This window comes from Triticum dicoccoides, chromosome 3B (genome assembly GCF_002162155.2).
Source record: "Triticum dicoccoides isolate Atlit2015 ecotype Zavitan chromosome 3B, WEW_v2.0, whole genome shotgun sequence".
Classification (NCBI taxonomy): domain Eukaryota; kingdom Viridiplantae; phylum Streptophyta; class Magnoliopsida; order Poales; family Poaceae; genus Triticum; species Triticum dicoccoides.
This window is the reverse complement of record NC_041385.1, coordinates 380,750,586-380,770,105: the sequence shown is the minus strand read 5'-3', so window position 1 is coordinate 380,770,105 and position 19,520 is coordinate 380,750,586. Positions and strand designations below refer to the sequence as shown.

Sequence of the window (19,520 nt, the reverse complement as noted above, 5' to 3'; positions counted from 1 at the left end):
TCGACATTGGCGAGTGGTGTGCTTCGGGTAGATGATATTCCCCTCTTCGTCTTTCTTCGTGTGGATGTGACATGGCATATCCATTACGTCGTTCCCTTCTTTATCCTTTACCTTCTTGGGGTTCCAGGATCCTTTTGGTTTCCCCTTAAACTTTCCCTGAGTCACGGCCAGAGCCTCTCCAGGAGCTGCCGGTTCAGCCTTCCGCTTCTGTTTCCGACTGGTGTTTCCTTTTTCCGACTAACTCGGCTTGTGCTTGCCGCTTCGGAGTCGGTCTTCTTCTTCGCTGTTGGCGTACTTGGTAGCAATCTCCATCATCCGACTCAAGGTCATGTCACCGGTTCGACCAAACTTCAAACTCAGTTCTCTGTTCTTGACGCCATCTTTGAAGGCGCAGACTGCCTGATGATCAGACACATTCTCCACAGTGTGGTGCAAAGTGATCCACCTCTAAATATACTCTCTGAGAGTCTCATTAACCTTCTGCACGCAGACTTGCAACTCTGTCAATCCAGCTGGTCGCTTGCAAGTTCCTTCAAACGTTCTGATGAACACTCGGGACAGATCTTCCCAAGTGTAAATGCTGCTAGGAGGTAATTGAGCCAACCATGCCCTGGCAGAACCTTCCAGCATGAGGGGCAAATGCTTCATGGCCACCTCGTCGTTCCCACCACCAATCTGAACTGCCACTCGGTAATCTTCAAGCCAAGTTTCAGGCTTAGACTCACCAGTGAACTTGCTGACTCCTGTTGCCAACCTGAAATTGGGAGGGATAACTGCGGCTCTGATAGCCCTGCTGAAACATTCAGGACCAGAAACATGCACTCGACTGCTTGTGGGTGCATCTCTGTTGAGTCCGCCTCGATGGGCTCTGTTCCGGTCGACCAAACCTTGCACGATAATGGATCGCGCGTCGAAGCCTGGTTCTCTGGGGTCGACTGGAACCCTTCGCCCTGTACTGAACTGACGCCTGTCATCTTGCTGCCGAGGAGCGTAAGACCCACCCCTCGAAGGGGAATGGGGCACTCGACGCCTATCATCTCGGTCGAGTCGGTCACCATATTGGCCTCGCCGATTCTCGTGCCCCTCACGCCGCGGAGGCGATCTGGGACTGTGAGCCGACTGAACCGTATTCGCAGTGACGGATCGACTGTGAATTCTGTTGCGCGACTGAGACACGGCTGAATTCTGGTCTCCTGCTGCCCGGAGCAGATCCCTGATCTGCATCAAACCTCTGCTAGCTTCTGACTGAGAAGGCTGGATGGACTCTGCTATACGGGTCGCAGCTGCTAAATTCTGGATTGGGGTTCGATATACCTGAGTCAGCGGGAAGAGTTGACGTCGACTGGTGTCGGGAACTCGTTGCCGCGCGCGCTCGTCGAGTGCTCGCTGAAGATTCTCCAGTCGAGTGCGCTCGGCCAAATTGGCCAGACGTGCCTCCTCCAAGGCACGAGCCTCGGGGGTTTCTCCTGCGATGGGAGTACGCAGGGCATCCACGTTCCTGCGGCGAAGTTCCTCTCTTTGCAGAGAGTCGAGTGGCTCGGGCTAGTACTCTTCGTGGCCTCGTGCGGGGTCGCCTCCGTCACCTGCTCCATCATCACGGGCGAAGCCAGGGGGACTGCGGGGCCTGTCGACCATCAAGATTTCCGCCGCTGGATCACTGCTATCGCACTCGGATGCAGTCTCTACGGAGCCAGTCGACAGATCGAACAAGCCGTAGAGAGATTCGTCGGGCTCGATTGCCGCAACTTGGATGGTGGCCGATTGGCGAGCCACCGCGTGCCTCACCCATCGCTGAAGCCTCGACCGGCCCGAGCGCTTGCGCTGGCGGGAGACCGGAAGGGTGGACGATGGAGGAGCTGACCGATACGGGGTCGACGGTTGCCGCAGTAGAACGCCGCGGACACATGCGCGAAAATGCGTCGCCCCGCGGACGGGGAGCGCATCAACGTCGAGTGGAGCCTCCTGGAGCCACGCGGAGTCGTCGGCGATGAAGGTGAGAGTGCCGAGACGGATCTCTCGACCCTCGACCAAAACTCCAGCAGACACCATGATGAAAGTACTCGGAAGAATCGCAACTTTTCCACAAAATCGCTAAAACACCGGCCCCACGGTGGGTGCCAACTGTCGTGGTTCTAAGCCTGACAGTAGAGTGGGGGGTAGGTATGGAGAGGCAAGGTCCTAGCTATGGAGAGGTTGTAAACACCAGGGATGTACGAGTTCAGGCCCTTCTCGGAAGAAGTAATAGCCCTACGTCTCGGAGCCCGGAGGCGGTCGAGTGGATTATGAGTATATGAGTTACAAGGTGCCGAACCCCTCTACCTGTGGAGGGGGGCGGCTTATATAGAGTGCGCCGAGACCCCAGTCAGCCCACGTAGGAGAGGGTTTAAGGTGAGTTAAGTCCGGGGCGTTACTGATAACGCCCCACATAAAGTGTCTTTACTACCATAAAGTCTACTTAATTACAGGCCGTTGCAGTGCAGAGTGCCTCTTGACCTCCTGGTGGTCGAGTGAGTCTTTGTGGTCGAGTCCTTCAAGTCAGTCGAGTGAGTCCCTCGTTGGTCGACTGAAAGGCGACCTCTTCTAAGGGTGTCCTTGGGTAAGGTACTTAGATCAGGTCCATGACCCTACCCTAGGTACATGACCCCATCAAAAACCCCCTCCATCTATTTCCGATCGAACCCGCGGTCCTCGACCTCACTCTCTTCTTCGGCTGGCCGCCGCGGTCCGTTCGGTGCTCTTCTCCGGCTCGCCGCCACGCTGTCGCCGCGCTCTCCCCCTCCCCCTCCCCCTCCCCTCCCCACTTTCTATCGCGTCGCCGCGCTCTCCTCCCCCACATTCGGTGGCCTCGCCACGCTCCTCTCCTCCTTCCCGCGGCGACGGATTGGGTTCAAGCTTCGACCTTTGAGTTCAAGTCGGCGACGGATTCCGTCGATGCGAGGCCTTCACCGCCGCCAAGCTCCTGGCGCCGGTGGCCGCGAGCTTCAGGGGAGACCCCATCCTCTCTCCCTCCCAGATCCACCACGCACAACTCGCTCGCGCCTGCTCCGCTCCGTGCCCCCGACGCTATGTAGAGACACCCCTGCTCTGCTCCGCATGGAGGATGCCGCTCCGCCATGGAGGATGCTGCTCCACCCCACCATGGAGGATGCTGCTCCACCCCTGCTCCGCTCCGTGCCCCCGACGCTATGGAGGACGCCGCTCCACCCCTGCTCCAGCCTCAAGGTACTCCACCCCTGCTCAAGCCTGAAGGAACAACCATGGAGCTGCTTGTGAATGTTGCGCTGTTGTTCATCTCTGAATGTTGGGCTCCATATCTGAATATTGAGTGCTCCTGCATATTCTGAATTACTAGTGCATCCAGGAATCATTTAAGTTATGAACCATTGCACATTCTGAATTTTGTTCTACTCGTTGTGGTAGTGCTGCTGCTAGATGATGATGCCATGCTCTATGTTGTACTCGATGTTTTAGACTGCATAAAAGTTCTGCATTGCCACTAAACTGGAGCATTTTCTGGTCGCCGCCTTGCTTGCGGGTTGTGCCGGCATAGGGAGGCCACGAGGACCATGTTGGCAAGGTCGATCGGTTGGTCGCCCTACATCTCAAGTAAGCAAGGAGGGAGCTTGCTGCCATCAAGATCCAGACCGCCTTCCGAGGTCACCTGGTACTCCTCCCAATCCTGAATCCAATCTTATTGCCTTACCTACAGTAGCAATCTCAAAACTACTTAGTCCTGAATTTTGGCTACTCATCATCTGAAACAATACATACATTCTGTTTTCTTTCTTGACATTACATAGCATCCCTTCCTTTAATACCAAGGCCATCAAATACCAACTGAACAGTCATTGCCCAGTTTTTGATGATCAAAAACCAGTCCTCAACCTGCAAGTTTGTTTCATAAACTGGGCAATGGCTGATGCATTTGGAAGTTTTGACCTATAAATAGACCCCATTTTCATTTGGAACCAGCATTCTTCATAGACATAGGATTCTTGTTACATGAAGACCATCAAATGCCAAATGAACTGTCAATTTTATATCATCGATGATTAATTAAAAACTAGTCCTGAACCTGCAAGTTTGTTTTTTAATTCCCTAAATAATCTCTTCCAACTTGCAAGTTTTGACACATACAGTACTCCAAATTTAGGAGTACATCTCAAGTAAGCAAGGAGGGAGCATCTCAAGATTCAGTGTAACAAAGATTAGATTCTACAGTACATCAATGTAACAAAGATTAGATTAACTATAATTAGTCAGATATAATTAGTCAAGCTCTCTATAGAGAATACACAATATAACCAACAGTAGAGAATAGATGAATTGATTGTCAGTTGATTGTAGCACTAGCTGACCCCAAGTAAAGAAGAGCTGCTCTTTTCCTGCTGCTTGGAGGCTGCTGGTGCTCTTTTATTGCTACTTGAAGGCTCCTGGTTCTCTTTTCCTGTTGCTTGGAGGCTACTGGTACTCGAAGGGTGTTTCTGCCGCTTGAAGCAGGTGGCTGCTCTTTTCCTGCTGTTCAGAGGCTGCTCGTGCTCTTTTCCTGCTGCTTGAAGGTTGTTGCTGCTCTTTTCCTGCTTCTTGGAGACTGCTGGTACTCGAAGGGTGTTTCTGCTGCTTGAAGGCTCCTGGTTCTCTTTTCCTGCTGCTTGGAGGCTGCTGGTACTCGAATGGTGTTTCTGCTTCTTCAAGGCTGCTGCGGCTCTTTTCTTGCTGCTATTTTCCTGCTGCTTCTGCTCTTTTTCTGCTACTAAGATTGCTTCTGCCTCTTCTATAAAGGCTATGGTCTGTTCAACTAGCTCACGGTCGATAGATAGAGCTATAGGAAGTCGTCCTTCTGCCTGCCGGCGTTCCTTGTTCATGTGAGGGATCGAGTAGTTTATCGCTCCCTTGTTTCTCATTACTTCTCGGATGCATGACTGCAGCGTCACAAAGCTTCTAGCTAGCTTATCAACCGGGTAGTTTCGATATTCCTCCTCCACACCTTCTATCAGTTCCCTGATGCTTTGAGGTGCTCTGCTATCGGTGTGGGACTGGATAGACCTGAATATGCAGAGATCAAGAATGTTCATGTCGGGACTGTTTGGAGGCTGTTGAAGCAACTTAATATCCAAATCAGTCTGTTCTATGACTTGTCGGAAAACCGGGTCATCGGAAGAATATGTGGCGTGGCATTATCTTGTTGGATATAGATTGAACGTCCTTCATCTTCGTCCGGCCAGCGCTCTTGGATCACAGGAATAAGTTTCTCACACATGTAATACCTCATTACATCTCGTGTGACTTTCAATGATTTGAGCTCGAGCGTCCCTTTATCTCTGTTTTCACTGGTTCTTTGAGCAGGAGACTTTGTGACAAAAGCCCAAATGTCGAGCTTTCCATCAAAAGTGACCTCACCACCTTTGCCGTATGTTGGTTTAGCCACGGCTGCGAGAAACATCACCTTGGTGATGCTATCCTTATGATGCAAGGTGCGCAAGGGGTCGGGTTCCTCGGGAAGCAAATAGTAGTTGTTCACCTCCCCAGTCATGTTGAACCACTTTTCATCCATGTAGGCTATGTTGTCTAATTCCCATGTCGCAGACCAATAATCTTCACACATAGCCAAGCACCATTTCAATCTCTTTACAATGTTGGATAGGTTTAAGTGGGGCCTCAACTTATTAATGTGATGCCTCAAATGACCCCACTCGAACCTTGAGTATAAGGTCGTGCAACTTACACCCAATGCCTTTGACAGACCTTGCAATGTTCTCCTTCTGTTCAATGGGATTTTCACCACCCTCGACAGATCCAAATCTTTCCGCTTGCGGCCAACTCTACCTAGCTTTTGATTCGAGACATCAACTTTCTCCCCTTTTTCAATCTGTTTAAGAGCTCTTTCCCATATTCTCTCAACAGTTCTTACGATTGTATCGAGTAGGCTAGCAATGACCTCCTTGTCTTTTTTCAGAACTTGTCCATTTTGGGTCTTGATCACCATGAGTGCAAAATAAATACCATATCTCTCCTCATTTGTGAGTTCCCCATGGATTGGTTTCTGTACAGCACTTGCTTCCTCTACACCACTTGCTTCTTCATGAATTGGTTCCTCTACACCACTTGCTTCTTCCCCTGTCAAATAAGGAGCAAAAGATAAGTCATGTAGCTATTGCAAATAATAGGAGTAGATCATGGAAATGAAAATGAAAATGCAAAAGTTTTGGAGGTAGTACCTGTTGCTTCATTATTGCCTGGTTCTTCATGGTTGTATCGTTGTTGACTATTGTGTTCTTCCTGTTGATCTGCAAGTTCTGAGGCATTATCTTGTTGAGGACTCATGTTGAGATCAATCCCAAACATCATTGCGGCGGTGGAGCACTTGCTCAGGTAACTGTTCATGACCCAATAAGAAAGAACATGAAAGTTTATATGAAAAATGAGTACTCCTTCAAGTTGCCCACTCAGCACATGAAAGCAAGCTGAAAAATGGAATGCTAGCACAAAAATGAACTACTAAAAACTGATGGTACCTTTATTCTTTTCCCTGTAAAAATGATAATTTCTTGTTCTTCCCTGAAGAAGTGTTAGTAACTTGTTCTTTCCTGAAAAAAGTAAAAAGCAAATCAACACTGATAAGGTATTTTACAAAGTGATATCCTGCAGAAAAGCAAATTCCATATTTACAAAAACACAGACTAGATGTAATTTGCTCTTTATGTATTGGCGTGCAACTAATGCAAGGCAGCTAAATGGAATAAGCATCTCACAGCTGGTCTCTAGAAAAGCATTGTCATGTTAGCCGTGTGTTCTTTGGTCACACAAATTAGCCATGCATTTACTTTATTTATTTATTTTTTACTTTTACTGTGAATGCTAACAAAACTCTGCACTGGTACTTTTTTGTTTTTTTGAACATCTCTGCACTGGTACTTGGTGCCTGGCAAAATGCCCTTTCAGAAATGTAGCTTCTCGGCAGGTCTGTCATGTTTTTCACCTTCAGAAGCAAAGCAAATGAGATGCAGAGGAAGACGACTTCAATCAAGAGCAACAAAGGGCTATGTGGTATATAGAGCCCAATCTTGCAGCTTAACATCAACAGGTACACTCCAAAATCCTCATCTACATAAACACTTGTAGCATTACAAACATTATGAGGATTCACAAGTGCTAAAGGAAGTTCAGTTCACAAATAAAAGGTGCAAAAAGAAAGGGCTATGTAGAACCAATGAGCCTCCCAAAATCACTTCATCATGAGGATTTCCATGATGAAGTGATTACTCCAGTTCTTATAGTGTTTGGAGTACATTGCCTGGTGTTATACTGCTTGCAAGATTAGCATAGGTTCAGAAATGGGGATTTGCTTGATTGATTCATGCCGCAGTAGGCTCGTGTTGTTGTTCCGTTAAATTTTAATGTGTTCCTTGAAAAATCTAAGTTGAAAGATGATGGTAGCAATTACACGGACTGGGTCCGTAACTTGAGGATTATCCTCATTGTTGCACAAAAGAATTACGTCCTGCAAGCACCGCTGGGTGCCAGGCCTGCTGCAGATGCAACTGACGACGTTAAGAACGTGTGGCAGAGCAAAGATGATGACTACTCGATAGTTCAGTGTGCCATGCTTTATGGCTTAGAACCGGGGCTTCAACGACGTTTTGAACGTCATGGAGCATATGAGATGTTCCAAGAGTTGAAGTTAATATTTCAAGCAAATGCCCGGATTGAGAGATATGAAGTCTCCAATAAGTTCTATAGCTGTAAGATGGAGGAGAATAGTTCTGTCAGTGAACATATACTCAAAATGTCTGGGTATAATAATCACTTGATTCAAGTGGGAGTTAATCTTCCTGATGATAGTGTCATTGACAAAATTCTTCAATCACTGCCACCAAGCTACAAGAGCTTCGTGATGAACTATAATATGCAAGGGATGAACAAGACTATTCCCGAGCTCTTCGCAATGCTAAAAGCTGCGGAGGTAGAAATCAAAAAGGAGCATCAAGTGTTGATGGTCAATAAGACCACCAGTTTCAAGAAAAGGGGCAAAGGAAAGAAGAAGGGGAACTTCAAGAAGAACAACAAACAAGTTGCTGCTCAAGACAAGAAACCCAAGTCTGGACCTAAGCCTGAGACTGAGTGCTTCTACTGCAAGCAGACTGGACACTGGAAGCGGAACTGCCCCAAATATTTGGCGGATAAGAAGGATGGCAAAGTGAACAAAGGTATATGTGATATACATGTTATTGATGTGTACCTTACTAATGCTCGCAGTAGCACCTGGGTATTTGATACTGGTTCTGTTGCTAATATTTGCAACTCGAAACAGGGACTACGAATTAAGCGAAGATTGGCTAAGGACGAGGTGACGATGTGCGTGGGATGTGGTTCCAAAGTCGATGTGATCGCGGTCGGCACGCTACCTCTACATCTACCATCGGGATTAGTTTTAGACCTAAATAATTGTTATTTGGTGCCAGCATTAAGCATGGACATTATATCTGGATCTTGTTTGATGCGAGACGGTTATTCATCTAAATCAGAGAATAATGGTTATTCTATTTATACGAGTAATATCTTTTATGGTCATGCACCCTTGAAGAGTGGTCTATTTTTATTAAATCTCGATAGTAGTGATACACATATTCATAATGTTGAAGCCAAAAGATGCAGAGTTGATAATGATAGTGCAACTTATTTGTGGCACTGCCGCTTGGGTCATATTGGTGTAAAGCGCATGAAAAAACTCCATACTGATGGACTTCTGGAATCACTTGATTATGAATCACTTGGTACTTACGAACCGTGCCTCATGGGCAAAATGACTAAAACGCCGTTCTCCCGAACTATGGAGCGAGCAACTGATTTGTTGGAAATCATACATACTGATGTATGTGGTCCAATGAATATTGAGGCTCGCGGCGGGTATCGTTATTTTCTCACCTTCACAGATGATTTAAGCAGATATGGGTATATCTACTTGATGAAACACAAGTCTGAAACATTTGAAAAGTTCAAAGAATTTCAGAGTGAAGTGGAAAATCATCGTAACAAAAAAATAAATTTTCTACGATCTGATCGTGGAGGAGAATATTTGAGCTACGAGTTTAGTTTACATTTGAAGCAACGTGGAATAGTTTCGCAACTCACGCCACGCGAAACACCTCAACGAAATGGTGTGTCCGAACGTCGTAATCGTACTTTACTAAATATGGTGCAATCTATGATGTTTCTTACTGATTTACCGCTATCATTTTGGGGTTATGCTTTAGAAACGGCCGCATTCACGTTAAATAGGGCACCATCAAAATCCGCTGAGACGACGCCTTATGAACTGTGGTTTGGCAAGAAACCAAAGTTGTCGTTTCTTAAAGTTTGGGGCTGCGATGCTTATGTGGAGAAACTTCAACCAGATAAGCTCAAACCCAAATCGGAGAAATGTGTCTTCATAGGATACCCAAAAGAGACTATTGGGTACACCTTCTATCACAGATCTGAGGGCAAGATTTTTGTCGCTAAATTCGGATCCTTTCTAGAGAAAGAGTTTCTCTCGAAAGAAGTGAGTGGGAGGAAAATAGAACTTGATGAGGTAACTGTACCTGCTCCCTTATTGGAAAGTAGTTCGTCACAAGAACCGGTTCCTGTGACAACTACACCAATCAGTGAAGAAGCTAATGATAATGATCATGAAACTTCAGATCAAGTTACTACCGAACCTCGTAGGTCTACCAGAGTAAGATCCGCACCAGAGTGGTACGGTAATCCTATTCTGGAAGTCATGTTACTTGACCATAGCGAACCTACGAACTATGAGGAAGCGATGATGAGCCCAGATTCCACAAAATGGCTTGAAGCCATGAAATCTAAGATGGGATCCATGTATGAGAACAAAGTATGGACTTTGGTTGACTTGCCCGATGATCGACAAGCCATCGAGAATAAATGGATCTTCAAGAAGAAGACTGATGTTGATGGTAATGTAACTGTCTACAAAACTCGACTTTGCGAAAGGTTTTCGACAAGTTCAAGGGGTTGACTACGATGAGACTTTCTCACTCGTAGCGATGCTTAAGTCTGTCCGAATCATCTTAGCAATTGCCGCATTTTATAATTATGAAATTTGGCAAATAGATATCAAAACTGCATTTCTGAATGAATTTCTGGAAGAAGAGTTGTATATGATGCAGCCGGAAGGTTTTGTCGATCCAAAAGATGCTAACAAAGTGTGCAAGCTCCAACGATCCATTTATGGACTGGTGCAAGCATCTCGGAGTTGAATAAACGCTTTGATAGTGTGATCAAAGCATATGGTTTTATACAGACTTTTGGAGAAGCCTGTATTTACAAGAAAGTGAGTGGGAGCTCTGTAGCATTTCTGATATTATATGTAGATGACATATTGTTAATTGGAAATGATATAGAATTTCTAGATAGCATAAAGGGATACTTGAATAAATGTTTTTCAATGAAAGACCTCGATGAAGCTGCTTACATATTGGGCATCAAGATCTATAGAGATAGATCAAGACGCTTAATTGGACTTTCACAAAGCACATACCTTGATAAAGTTTTGAAAAAGTTCAAAATGGATCAGGCAAAGAAAGGGTTCTTGCCTATATTACAAGGTGTGAAGTTGAGTCAGACTCAATGCCCGACCACAGCAGAAGATAGAGAGAAAATGAAAAATGTCCCTATGCTTCAGCCATAGGTTCTATTATGTATGCAATGTTGTATACCAGACCTGATGTATGCTTAGCAATAAGTTTGGCAGGGAGGTACCAAAGTAATCCAGGAGTGGATCACTGGACAGCGGTCAAGAATATCCTGAAATACCTGAAAAGGACTAAGTATATGTTTCTCGTTTATGAAGGTGACAAAGAGCTAGTCGTAAATGGTTACGTCGATGCAAGCTTTGACACTGATCCGGACGATTCTAAATCGCAAACCGGATACGCGTTTATATTGAACGGTGGAGCTGTCAGTTGGTGCAGTTCTAAACAAAGCGTCGTGGCGGGATCTACATGCGAAGCGGAGTACATAGCTGCTTCGGAAGCAGCAAATGAAGGAGTCTGGATGAAGGAGTTCATTTCCGATCTAGGTGTCATACCTAGTGCATCGGGACCAATGAAGATCTTCTGTGACAATACTGGTGCAATTGCCTTGGCAAAGGAATCCAGATTTCACAAGAGGAACAAACACATCAAGAGACGCTTCAATTCCATCCGGGACCAAGTCCAGGTGGGAGACAGAGATTTCCAAAATACATACGGATCTGAATGTTGCAGACCCGTTGACTAAGCCTCTTCCACGAGCAAAACATGATCAGCACCAAGACTCCATGGGTGTTAGAATCATTACTATGTAATCTAGATTATTGACTCTAGTGCAGGTGGGAGACTGAAGGAAATATGCCCTAGAGGCAATAATAAAGTTATTATTTATTTCCTCATATCATGATAAATGTTTATTATTCATGCTAAAATTGTATTAACCGGAAACATGATACATGTGTGAATATATAGACAAACTTAATGTCACTAGTATGCCTCTACTTGACTAGCTCATTAATCAAAGATGGTTATGTTTCCTAACCATAGACATGTGTTGTCATTTGATTAACGAGATCACGTCATTGGGAGAATGATGTGATTGACTTGACCCATTCCGTTAGCTTAGCACTTGATCGTTTAGTACGTTGTTATTGCTTTCTTCATGACTTATACAAGTTCCTACAACTATGAGATTATGCAACTCCCGTTTACCGGAGGAACACTTTGTGTGCTACCAAACGTCACAACGTAACTGGGTGATTATAAAGGAGCTCTACAGGTGTCTCCAAACATACATGTTGAGTTGGCGTATTTCGAGATTAGGTTTTGTCACTCCGATTGTCGGAGAGGTATCTCTGCACCCTCTCGGTAATGCACATCACTATAAGCCTTGCAAGCAATGTAGCTAATGAGTTAGTTACGGAATGATGCATTACGTAACGAGTAAAGAGACTTGCCGGTAACGAGATTGAACTAGGTATTGAGATACCGACGATCGAATCTCGGGCAAGTAACATACCGATGACAAAGGGAACAATGTATGTTGTTATGCGGTTTGACCGATAAAAATCTTCGTAGAATATGTAGGAGCCAATATGAGCATCCAGGTTCCGCTATTGGTTATTGACCGGAAAAAGTTCTAGGTCATGTCTACGTAGTTCTCGAACCCGTAGGGTCCGCACGCTTAAGGTTTCGTTGACAGTTTTATTATGAGTTTATGAGTTTTGATGTACCAAAGGTTGTTCGGAGTCCCGGATGTGATCACGGACATGACGAGGAGTCTCGAAATGGTCGAGACATAAAGATCGATATATTGGACGACTATATTTGGACACCGGAAAGATTCCGGGTGAGATTGGGACAATACGGGATCTCCGGAAGATTATCGAAACCCCCCGGGAGGTATATGGGCCTTATTGGGCCTTAGTGGAAAGGAGGGAGAAGAAGCAAAGGAGGGGGCGCCCCCCCCCCCACAAGCCCAATCCGAATTGGGAGGGGGGCCGGCCCCCCCTTTCCTTCTTCCCTCCCCCCTCTTCCTTCCCTCTCCTACTCCTAATAGGAAAGGGGGGAGTCCTACTCCCAGTAGGGGTTGGACTCCCCCTAGGGCACGCCGCCTCCTTGGCCGGCCCCCTCCTCCACTCCTTTATATACGGGGGAGGGGGGCACCCCATAGACACAACAATTGATCTCTTGATCTCTTAGCCGTGTGCAGTGCCCCCTCCACCATAGTCGATAATATTGTAGCGGTGCTTAGACGAAGCCCTGCGATGGTAGAACATCAAGATCGTCACCACGCCGTCGTGCTGACGGAACTCATCCCCGACATTCTGCTGGATCAGAGTATGGGGATCGTCATCGAGTTGAACGTGTGCTAGAACTCGGAGGTGCCGTAGTTTCGGTGCTTGATCGGTCAGGCCGTGAAGACGTACGACTACATCAACCGCGTTGTTCTAACGCTTCCGTTTTCGGTCTACGAGGGTACGTGGACAACACTCTCCCCTTTCGTTGCTATGCATCACCATGATCTTGCGTGTGCGTAGGAAATTTTTTGAAATTACTACGTTCCCCAACAGGCCCGACCCCCAATGATGTGGAGCATCCCAGGGTCATCCCCATGGACACTATCCCAACTACCCAAGCTCCTAGTGGACCTATGACAAGAGCTCGAGAACGTGCTATTCAATCCGAGGTGACATCTCTCCTACTTGGGCTCCCCTTACATTCGAGTGAGACATGGTTGTTGCCTAAGTCAAAAACACTATGTGTAATCAGGTACATCGCACAAGCCATGGAGCCGAGAGCTAAGGGAAAAGGAACAAGCGCCGACTCACTGTTCAGCCCGAAACTTCCGGCCAGAGCCCGGAACCTCCGGCCGCCCGGAACTTCCGGCCTCCGACGGCCCAGACGAGCCCGAGCGTGCCAACTCTCTGGTTAGCCTGGAACCTGGCCCAGAACCTCCGTCCTGTCCGGACCTTCCAGCCCCCGGACGCCATGCCCAGCTCCCGCCGTACCAACTCTCTAGTTAGGCCGAACCCTCCCCGGACCTTGGCCAGGAACCTCCGGCGCCCGGAACTTCCGACCCTGCCTGCACGCAGTGACTCGGGCCGAGGCCCATGTACCCTTTCGCCCCCTAGACTATAAATACTCTTCTTCTACCTACGTTTTAGGGTTAGCAATGTGATAGCTCATTTGAGAGATAGAGCTTTGCTCATCCACTTGATACCTTCTCCTTCGGAGCTCGCGGCCTCTATGGAGAAGATCCCCCAAGTGGATTCAAGACCCCTCACGGGAAGACCTTCAAGACCTCCTCACGGAGAAGAACTTGCTACTTGTATCGTCCTTTCTTGCGATTGGATGTTGTATCACTCTTTATGTTCATGGATCTAGCACATGTGTGATCGTTCCCGTTGATTTGAGTGTTTCCCCTCGTGTTCTTCATGTTCTTCGTGGGATGCCCTCCAAATCGTGAAAGATCGGCCCCTAGGGTTTCCACCCTACATCATCTTGGTATCATGAGCCAGCCAGGTTGATCACATTTTGGAGTCCCTACCCCCGTTTTCTAGCCTAATTTTGTTGTGATTTGTCTCAATTTCAAAAATCCCCACAAAAGCAACCCTCCCAAAAATTTTGTGATTTGTTGGTTTGTTTAAGTCTTGTTGGATTTGATCCGTGGATTTCGCGTGTGGCACGTAGATCTAGCTTTCCACCATTCCATCCGCCGAAATTTTTTCTTTTCCCCCTCTGATTTGGGTTTTTCCTGAAGTTTTTCCGCCCAAATCCACGATCCCCAAGTTCCTTGTTCTTGGGAGAATCGCAACCCTCGGAACTTCCGGCCCCGCCCGGACCTTCCGACCACCCCGGAACTTCCGGCTCCCGAACCTTCCGTTTTCCCTGGAACGTCCGGACTAGACAGAAAGCCTGCGTATCTTCAACTGCTTCCGCTACTAAGCCAACTCCGACTACAATGCAGCGGCATTCTTCGCCAACATACTGAAGACCGTGCACTTCGACATCAACAACGATCACATTCACCTTTGACACTATCAACCGTAAGCAAGGACGGTAACTTCGACGACATCTTTGTCTACTCCTTGCCATTGCATTGATAACCCCATAGCCCATTTTGCGTTACTTTCCCATCGAGACTAGCCTTTGAATATTGCCGGCAACGTTACTTGTGCACACTAGTGATTATCGTCTCATTGCATATATCACATCATCTTGGTATACTTGTCTTGGTATCATCTCTTGTGTCACAAGGTTGTCATCGCATATACACAATTGCTATCTTCGTTCGTGAAGTTTTGCATAACCGACCAACAAAAGAGCTCAAAAGAGAAAGAGCCAACAAGCTTTTAAGCAAAAGGAAAAGAGAAGCAAAGAGCTTTTAAGAAAGAACCATAGCATCATACTACATTAAGATTGTCATACTTGATCATCTTGGATCATATCACCCGAACACCATACATATAGCAATACTTGGGATAGAAGTTGTTGCATTTTTGCATTGTGTGCACAAGCCTCGTATCCGCCTATTGTGTAATCGTGCTAGCGTCTCTCTAGCGTTGTGCAACAAGAGCATTTTCCATGGATTCCACATTTTGCGCTCATTTTTGGTTGCCCAACCCCATTTATCTTTCCGTGTGTGTGTTTCCGTGTACCTCCTTTTGCTATTGGTCTACTTGTTGCATTTGCAAATTTGCGAATGTTTTCCAACATTATTGAGTCTTGCTAACAATTGCATAAATTTTGTGCCACATCCTAACCAAGCTCCATCAAAGGCTTATTTGTGTAGGTGTGAGAAATTGACGGGAACCGGTACCAATTGTGCTATTTCCTTGCTACATCATTGAGTGATCTTTGATCCATTCTCAACGTCGGTCAAGGTACATTTGGTATAGTTCTTTTTCTCCCACTCACACGTTTACTTGGAATGATGGATATGCCAAGTATTTCTACCAACCCACTCTTCATCGAGCAAGATGAGGACCCGAACAACTACGTCACCAAGAACCACCTCTTCGGCGCGCAAAGAGCTTTACATCAAGAGAATGAAGCATTACGCGAACGCATCGACCTACTCGCTACCGACTTGCTACCGACTTGCGACAATCCGAGCAACGTACAAGGGACTACTGCGACACATCAATGGCGTCTCTCAAGGAGGACATACGAGCAATGATGGTCAACCGCTCTTCTACATCGTCGTCTTATTCAAGACGGAGCCGCTCGAGTCGACATTCTGACGACACCATCTCCGGCTCAAGTACACCGACATCGAACACTCTTCGACGAGCCGCGTGCCAAGAGCGTCAAGCAAACCGCAATCCTCTCCACGGCAAGAGCAACTTGACGAGCAAGAACATCGACATCATCAAAATCAAGCTACCCTTGCGCAAGCCCAAGAAAGGCAACACCAACGCCAACGAGAAGAAGAGCAAGCACACCATCACCAAGACGAGCAAGACGCCGAAGCTCTACGTCAACAACAACAATGGCGTGAAGCACAAACACTTGAGGCGCAACGTGCCCTCCTCGACACCAATCGTGTCATCGCCGACCGTAACCGACGCGTTCGAGAAGGAGAAGAAGCACTTCGCGAGGAAGGACAAGAACGAATACATCAAGCACACTTGCACCGACAAGTTCCACAAGTTCCTTCACAAGCTCGACAAGAACCACAAGTTCGCCAAGAGCAAGAAGACAATGGGAATCCTCCACGCCAAGAGCAACTTGAGGTTGACAACCCTCCACGTCAAGGGCGTCATCATCCTCGACCCCAACACAATGAAGAGCAACACCACGGCAAGCTCAAGTTCACCATGCCCAAATTCACCGGAAGCAATGATCCCGAAGAGTATCTTTCATGGGCATTGAAGGTTGACAAGATCTTTCGTTTGCACAACTATGAGGAAGAAAAGAAGATCGCCATGGCATCTCTTGAGTTCCAAGATTATGTCCTCATTTGATGGGAGCTAGTCCTTGAGCGACGAGCCGACGAGAAGCAAGAGGTGAACCACCCATCACAACTTGGGATCAAATGAAGGATGTCATGAGAGCGCGTTTTGTCCCAACCTACTACAACCGCGACCTCTTCAAGAAACTCCAACTCCTCAAGCAAGGAACAAAGAGCATTGAAAAGTACTACAAGAAAATGGAGATTGCCATGATATGAGCCAATTCACGGAAGATGATGAGCAAACTATGGCATGTTTCTTGAATGGACTCAACCACCCTATCAAGAAGATCGCCGACTTCCAACCTCATCGAGCTAGTGCACCAAGCTACCAAGGCGGAGCGACAAGTGCAAGATGACTACAAGTATGCCAAGTTTACTTCCAAGACCTACGGCTCCCCCTACAACCAAGTTTCAACGGTTTCGACACCTCCTACAACAAAAGCTTCAACAAGCAACGACGACAAGTCAAGTTCCAAGAAAACTTCGACAACTTCAAGTCGTCCCCCGACTACAAGCAACTTCAAGCCGAGAGCTTCATCATCTACAACTCCACCGGATGAGACCATCAAGACAAGTTCCATCAAGTGCTTCACATGCGGCGGCCGAGGCCACAAGTCCTTCAAGTGTACCAACAAGCGCACCATGATCCTCAACAACGACGACACCTATGACTCGATGAGTGAAGAGGAAATGGAGGCCCTTGAGCAAGTGGCCATGCACCGGCGCGTGAATGAGGATGAAGCTGATCAAGTCTTTTGTGACGAAGATTCAAGCCCCGCTCTCGTTGTCTCCAAAGTCTTAACACTTCAACATCAACAAGATGACCAAAGATGCCATATCTTCCACACCAAGGCGGGCATCAATGAAAGGTCCACGAAGATCATCATCGAGGGAGGAAGTTGCCACAACTTGGCAAGTGAAGAACTATGCAACAAGCTTTAATTGGTCAAGATGAAGCATCCTCGTCCCTACAAGGTCCAATGGCTAAGCGACTCCGGCACTATCCAAGTGGAGCCAAGTGGAGCACATCGTGCAAGTTTCCTTCAACATCGAAGCATATGAAGACACTTTGGAGTGTGACGGGGTTCCCATGTCCGTTTGCCATCTCCTACTTGGACGACCATGGCAATTCGACCGCGGGGTCATCCACAACGGATGAACCAATCACTATAGCTTCAAGATGAAGGGAAAGGAGTATGTCTACGACCTATGTCACCGAGTCAAGTCATAGCCGACAAGCAAGCAACCACCCATCATGGAGGGAATGGTGAGAGAGCGAACCACCAAAAAGAGAGTGAGTGCCACAAGCCCAAATTGAGTGCCTCCACGATGAGCGACAAGAAAAACTTAGTGCTATTTGCCACCAAAAGTGAGATGAGAGAAGTGTGTGACAACCCATCAAGTGTTATGCACTATGTCCTTTTGTGCAAGGATGAAGTGTCAAAGACTAACACCTCTCACAATCTACCTTTAGTGTTGTCTTCTCTATTACAGGAGTTCCAAGATGTATTCCTCGACGAGCTACCTCCGGGTCTACCTCCACTACAAGGTATCGAACACCGAATCGACCTCATCCCCGGAGCACGGCTTCCTAAGAAGGCACCTTACCGCGTTAACCCCGAGGAAACCAAAGAGATCAAATGGCAAGTTCAACAACTCATCAGCAATGGCCATGTAAGAGAAAGCTTGAGCCCATGTGCCGTACCGGTAATCCTTGTTCCCAAGTGTAAGGGCATATTTATCCCTCAGTAGTTTTGGTGATTGATGACAATCCTTTTGCGGACTAATCGTGTGCATTGAGCATTTTAAATATATCATGTCTAAATACAAGATGATTTGGTGCCCCTCGAAGACTATTGAAGACGGCGCTTCTCTACGTTTCTTTTCGGTGGATTTGAGTCGTAGGAAAGCCGTACTATTAAAAGGGGGTCCGCATTGAAAAGGTTTGGGTGGAATCACACGTACACGTCTATTCCTTTTGCACCACCTTTCCTTTGGCTCTTTGGAGCATCCTCCGTCTCTCCATGTCTCTGTAAAATGAAGGACTCCTAATGTTGCTGAACTGAGGCAGGCGATAGTACTGCTCTCCAGAGCGGTACTACCGCAGGCTCTTGCGGTAGTACCGGGCACCAGCACGGTAGTACCGTAGGTGCTCACGGTAGTACCGCTCCTTGGGACGGTAGTACCGTGGCCTCAGGCCAGGCACAGCTGCTCGAGCGGTAGTAGGGGCGAATGTAATTTTTACATCCGCGCCCTACACGGTAGTACCGCGCCTCGGGCGCGGTAGTACCGTGAGCTCTGGCCAAGCACAGCAGCATGAGGGAAGTAGGGGCGGATGTAATTTTTTACATCCACGCACTACACGGTAGTACCGCTCCGGGCTTGCGGTAGTACCGTGTCGGATTTTTGCATAGATCAAAACTCAGCGGAAGTACTCACGGATGTAATGTTTTATATCCGTGCCTTCTCAGCCTAGACTATTCCTGCCTTGCGGGAGTACCGCAAGGGGGAACGGTAGTACCGTGCCAGCGGTTCTACCGCTCCCTGTCTTAGCACATCAGGACTAGTCTTGGCCCCTATCGTGCCAGCGGTAGTACCGCGGTACGACGCGGTAGTACCGCAGGCCCGTGCTGTAGTACCGCATGTGTGATGCGGTAGTACCGCGTGCCGTAGGCTGAGTTGGTGGATAACGGTTCGTTTTGTCCCTTGACTATAAAAGGGGTGTATTCTTCCGTGACGCCCGGGTATTTAAGCTACAGTGAACCTCTGCTAATGATGCCATGTCACCTCGTTTACTGTTGCTAATCTCGCGTCGGTTCGAAACTTTTCAAATTAAAAATTTAAATATTGTCAAACATCAAAAGTTTTCAAACATCAAAACAAAATGTTCGGTCTGTGCCAAAAATGGCATAGGTAATTATAGTGCAGTAAACGCATTTTTAGAAAATGCATAAATATTTTAAATTGAGTAAAACAGAAAGGAAAATAAATAAAAAGAAACAAAACAAAACAAAACAAAAATAACAGAC

General features: G+C 47.0%; 1 protein-coding gene across 1 annotated transcript in view; it reads right to left on the bottom strand.

Moving 5' to 3' along the window:
* Positions 1–4,770: 4,770 nt before the first annotated feature.
* Positions 4,771–19,520, bottom strand: part of LOC119276112 — a 23,315-nt gene continuing 8,565 nt past the window's right edge. Inside the window, exons 5-7 of the mRNA XM_037557100.1 lie at positions 6,516–6,587; positions 6,219–6,376; positions 4,771–6,117 (exon numbers count right to left, since the gene is read on the bottom strand). Coding sequence (XP_037412997.1) covers positions 6,570–6,587 — 18 coding nt within the window. The 3' untranslated portion in view covers positions 4,771–6,117; positions 6,219–6,376; positions 6,516–6,569. The remainder of the gene's footprint in view (positions 6,118–6,218; positions 6,377–6,515; positions 6,588–19,520) is intronic.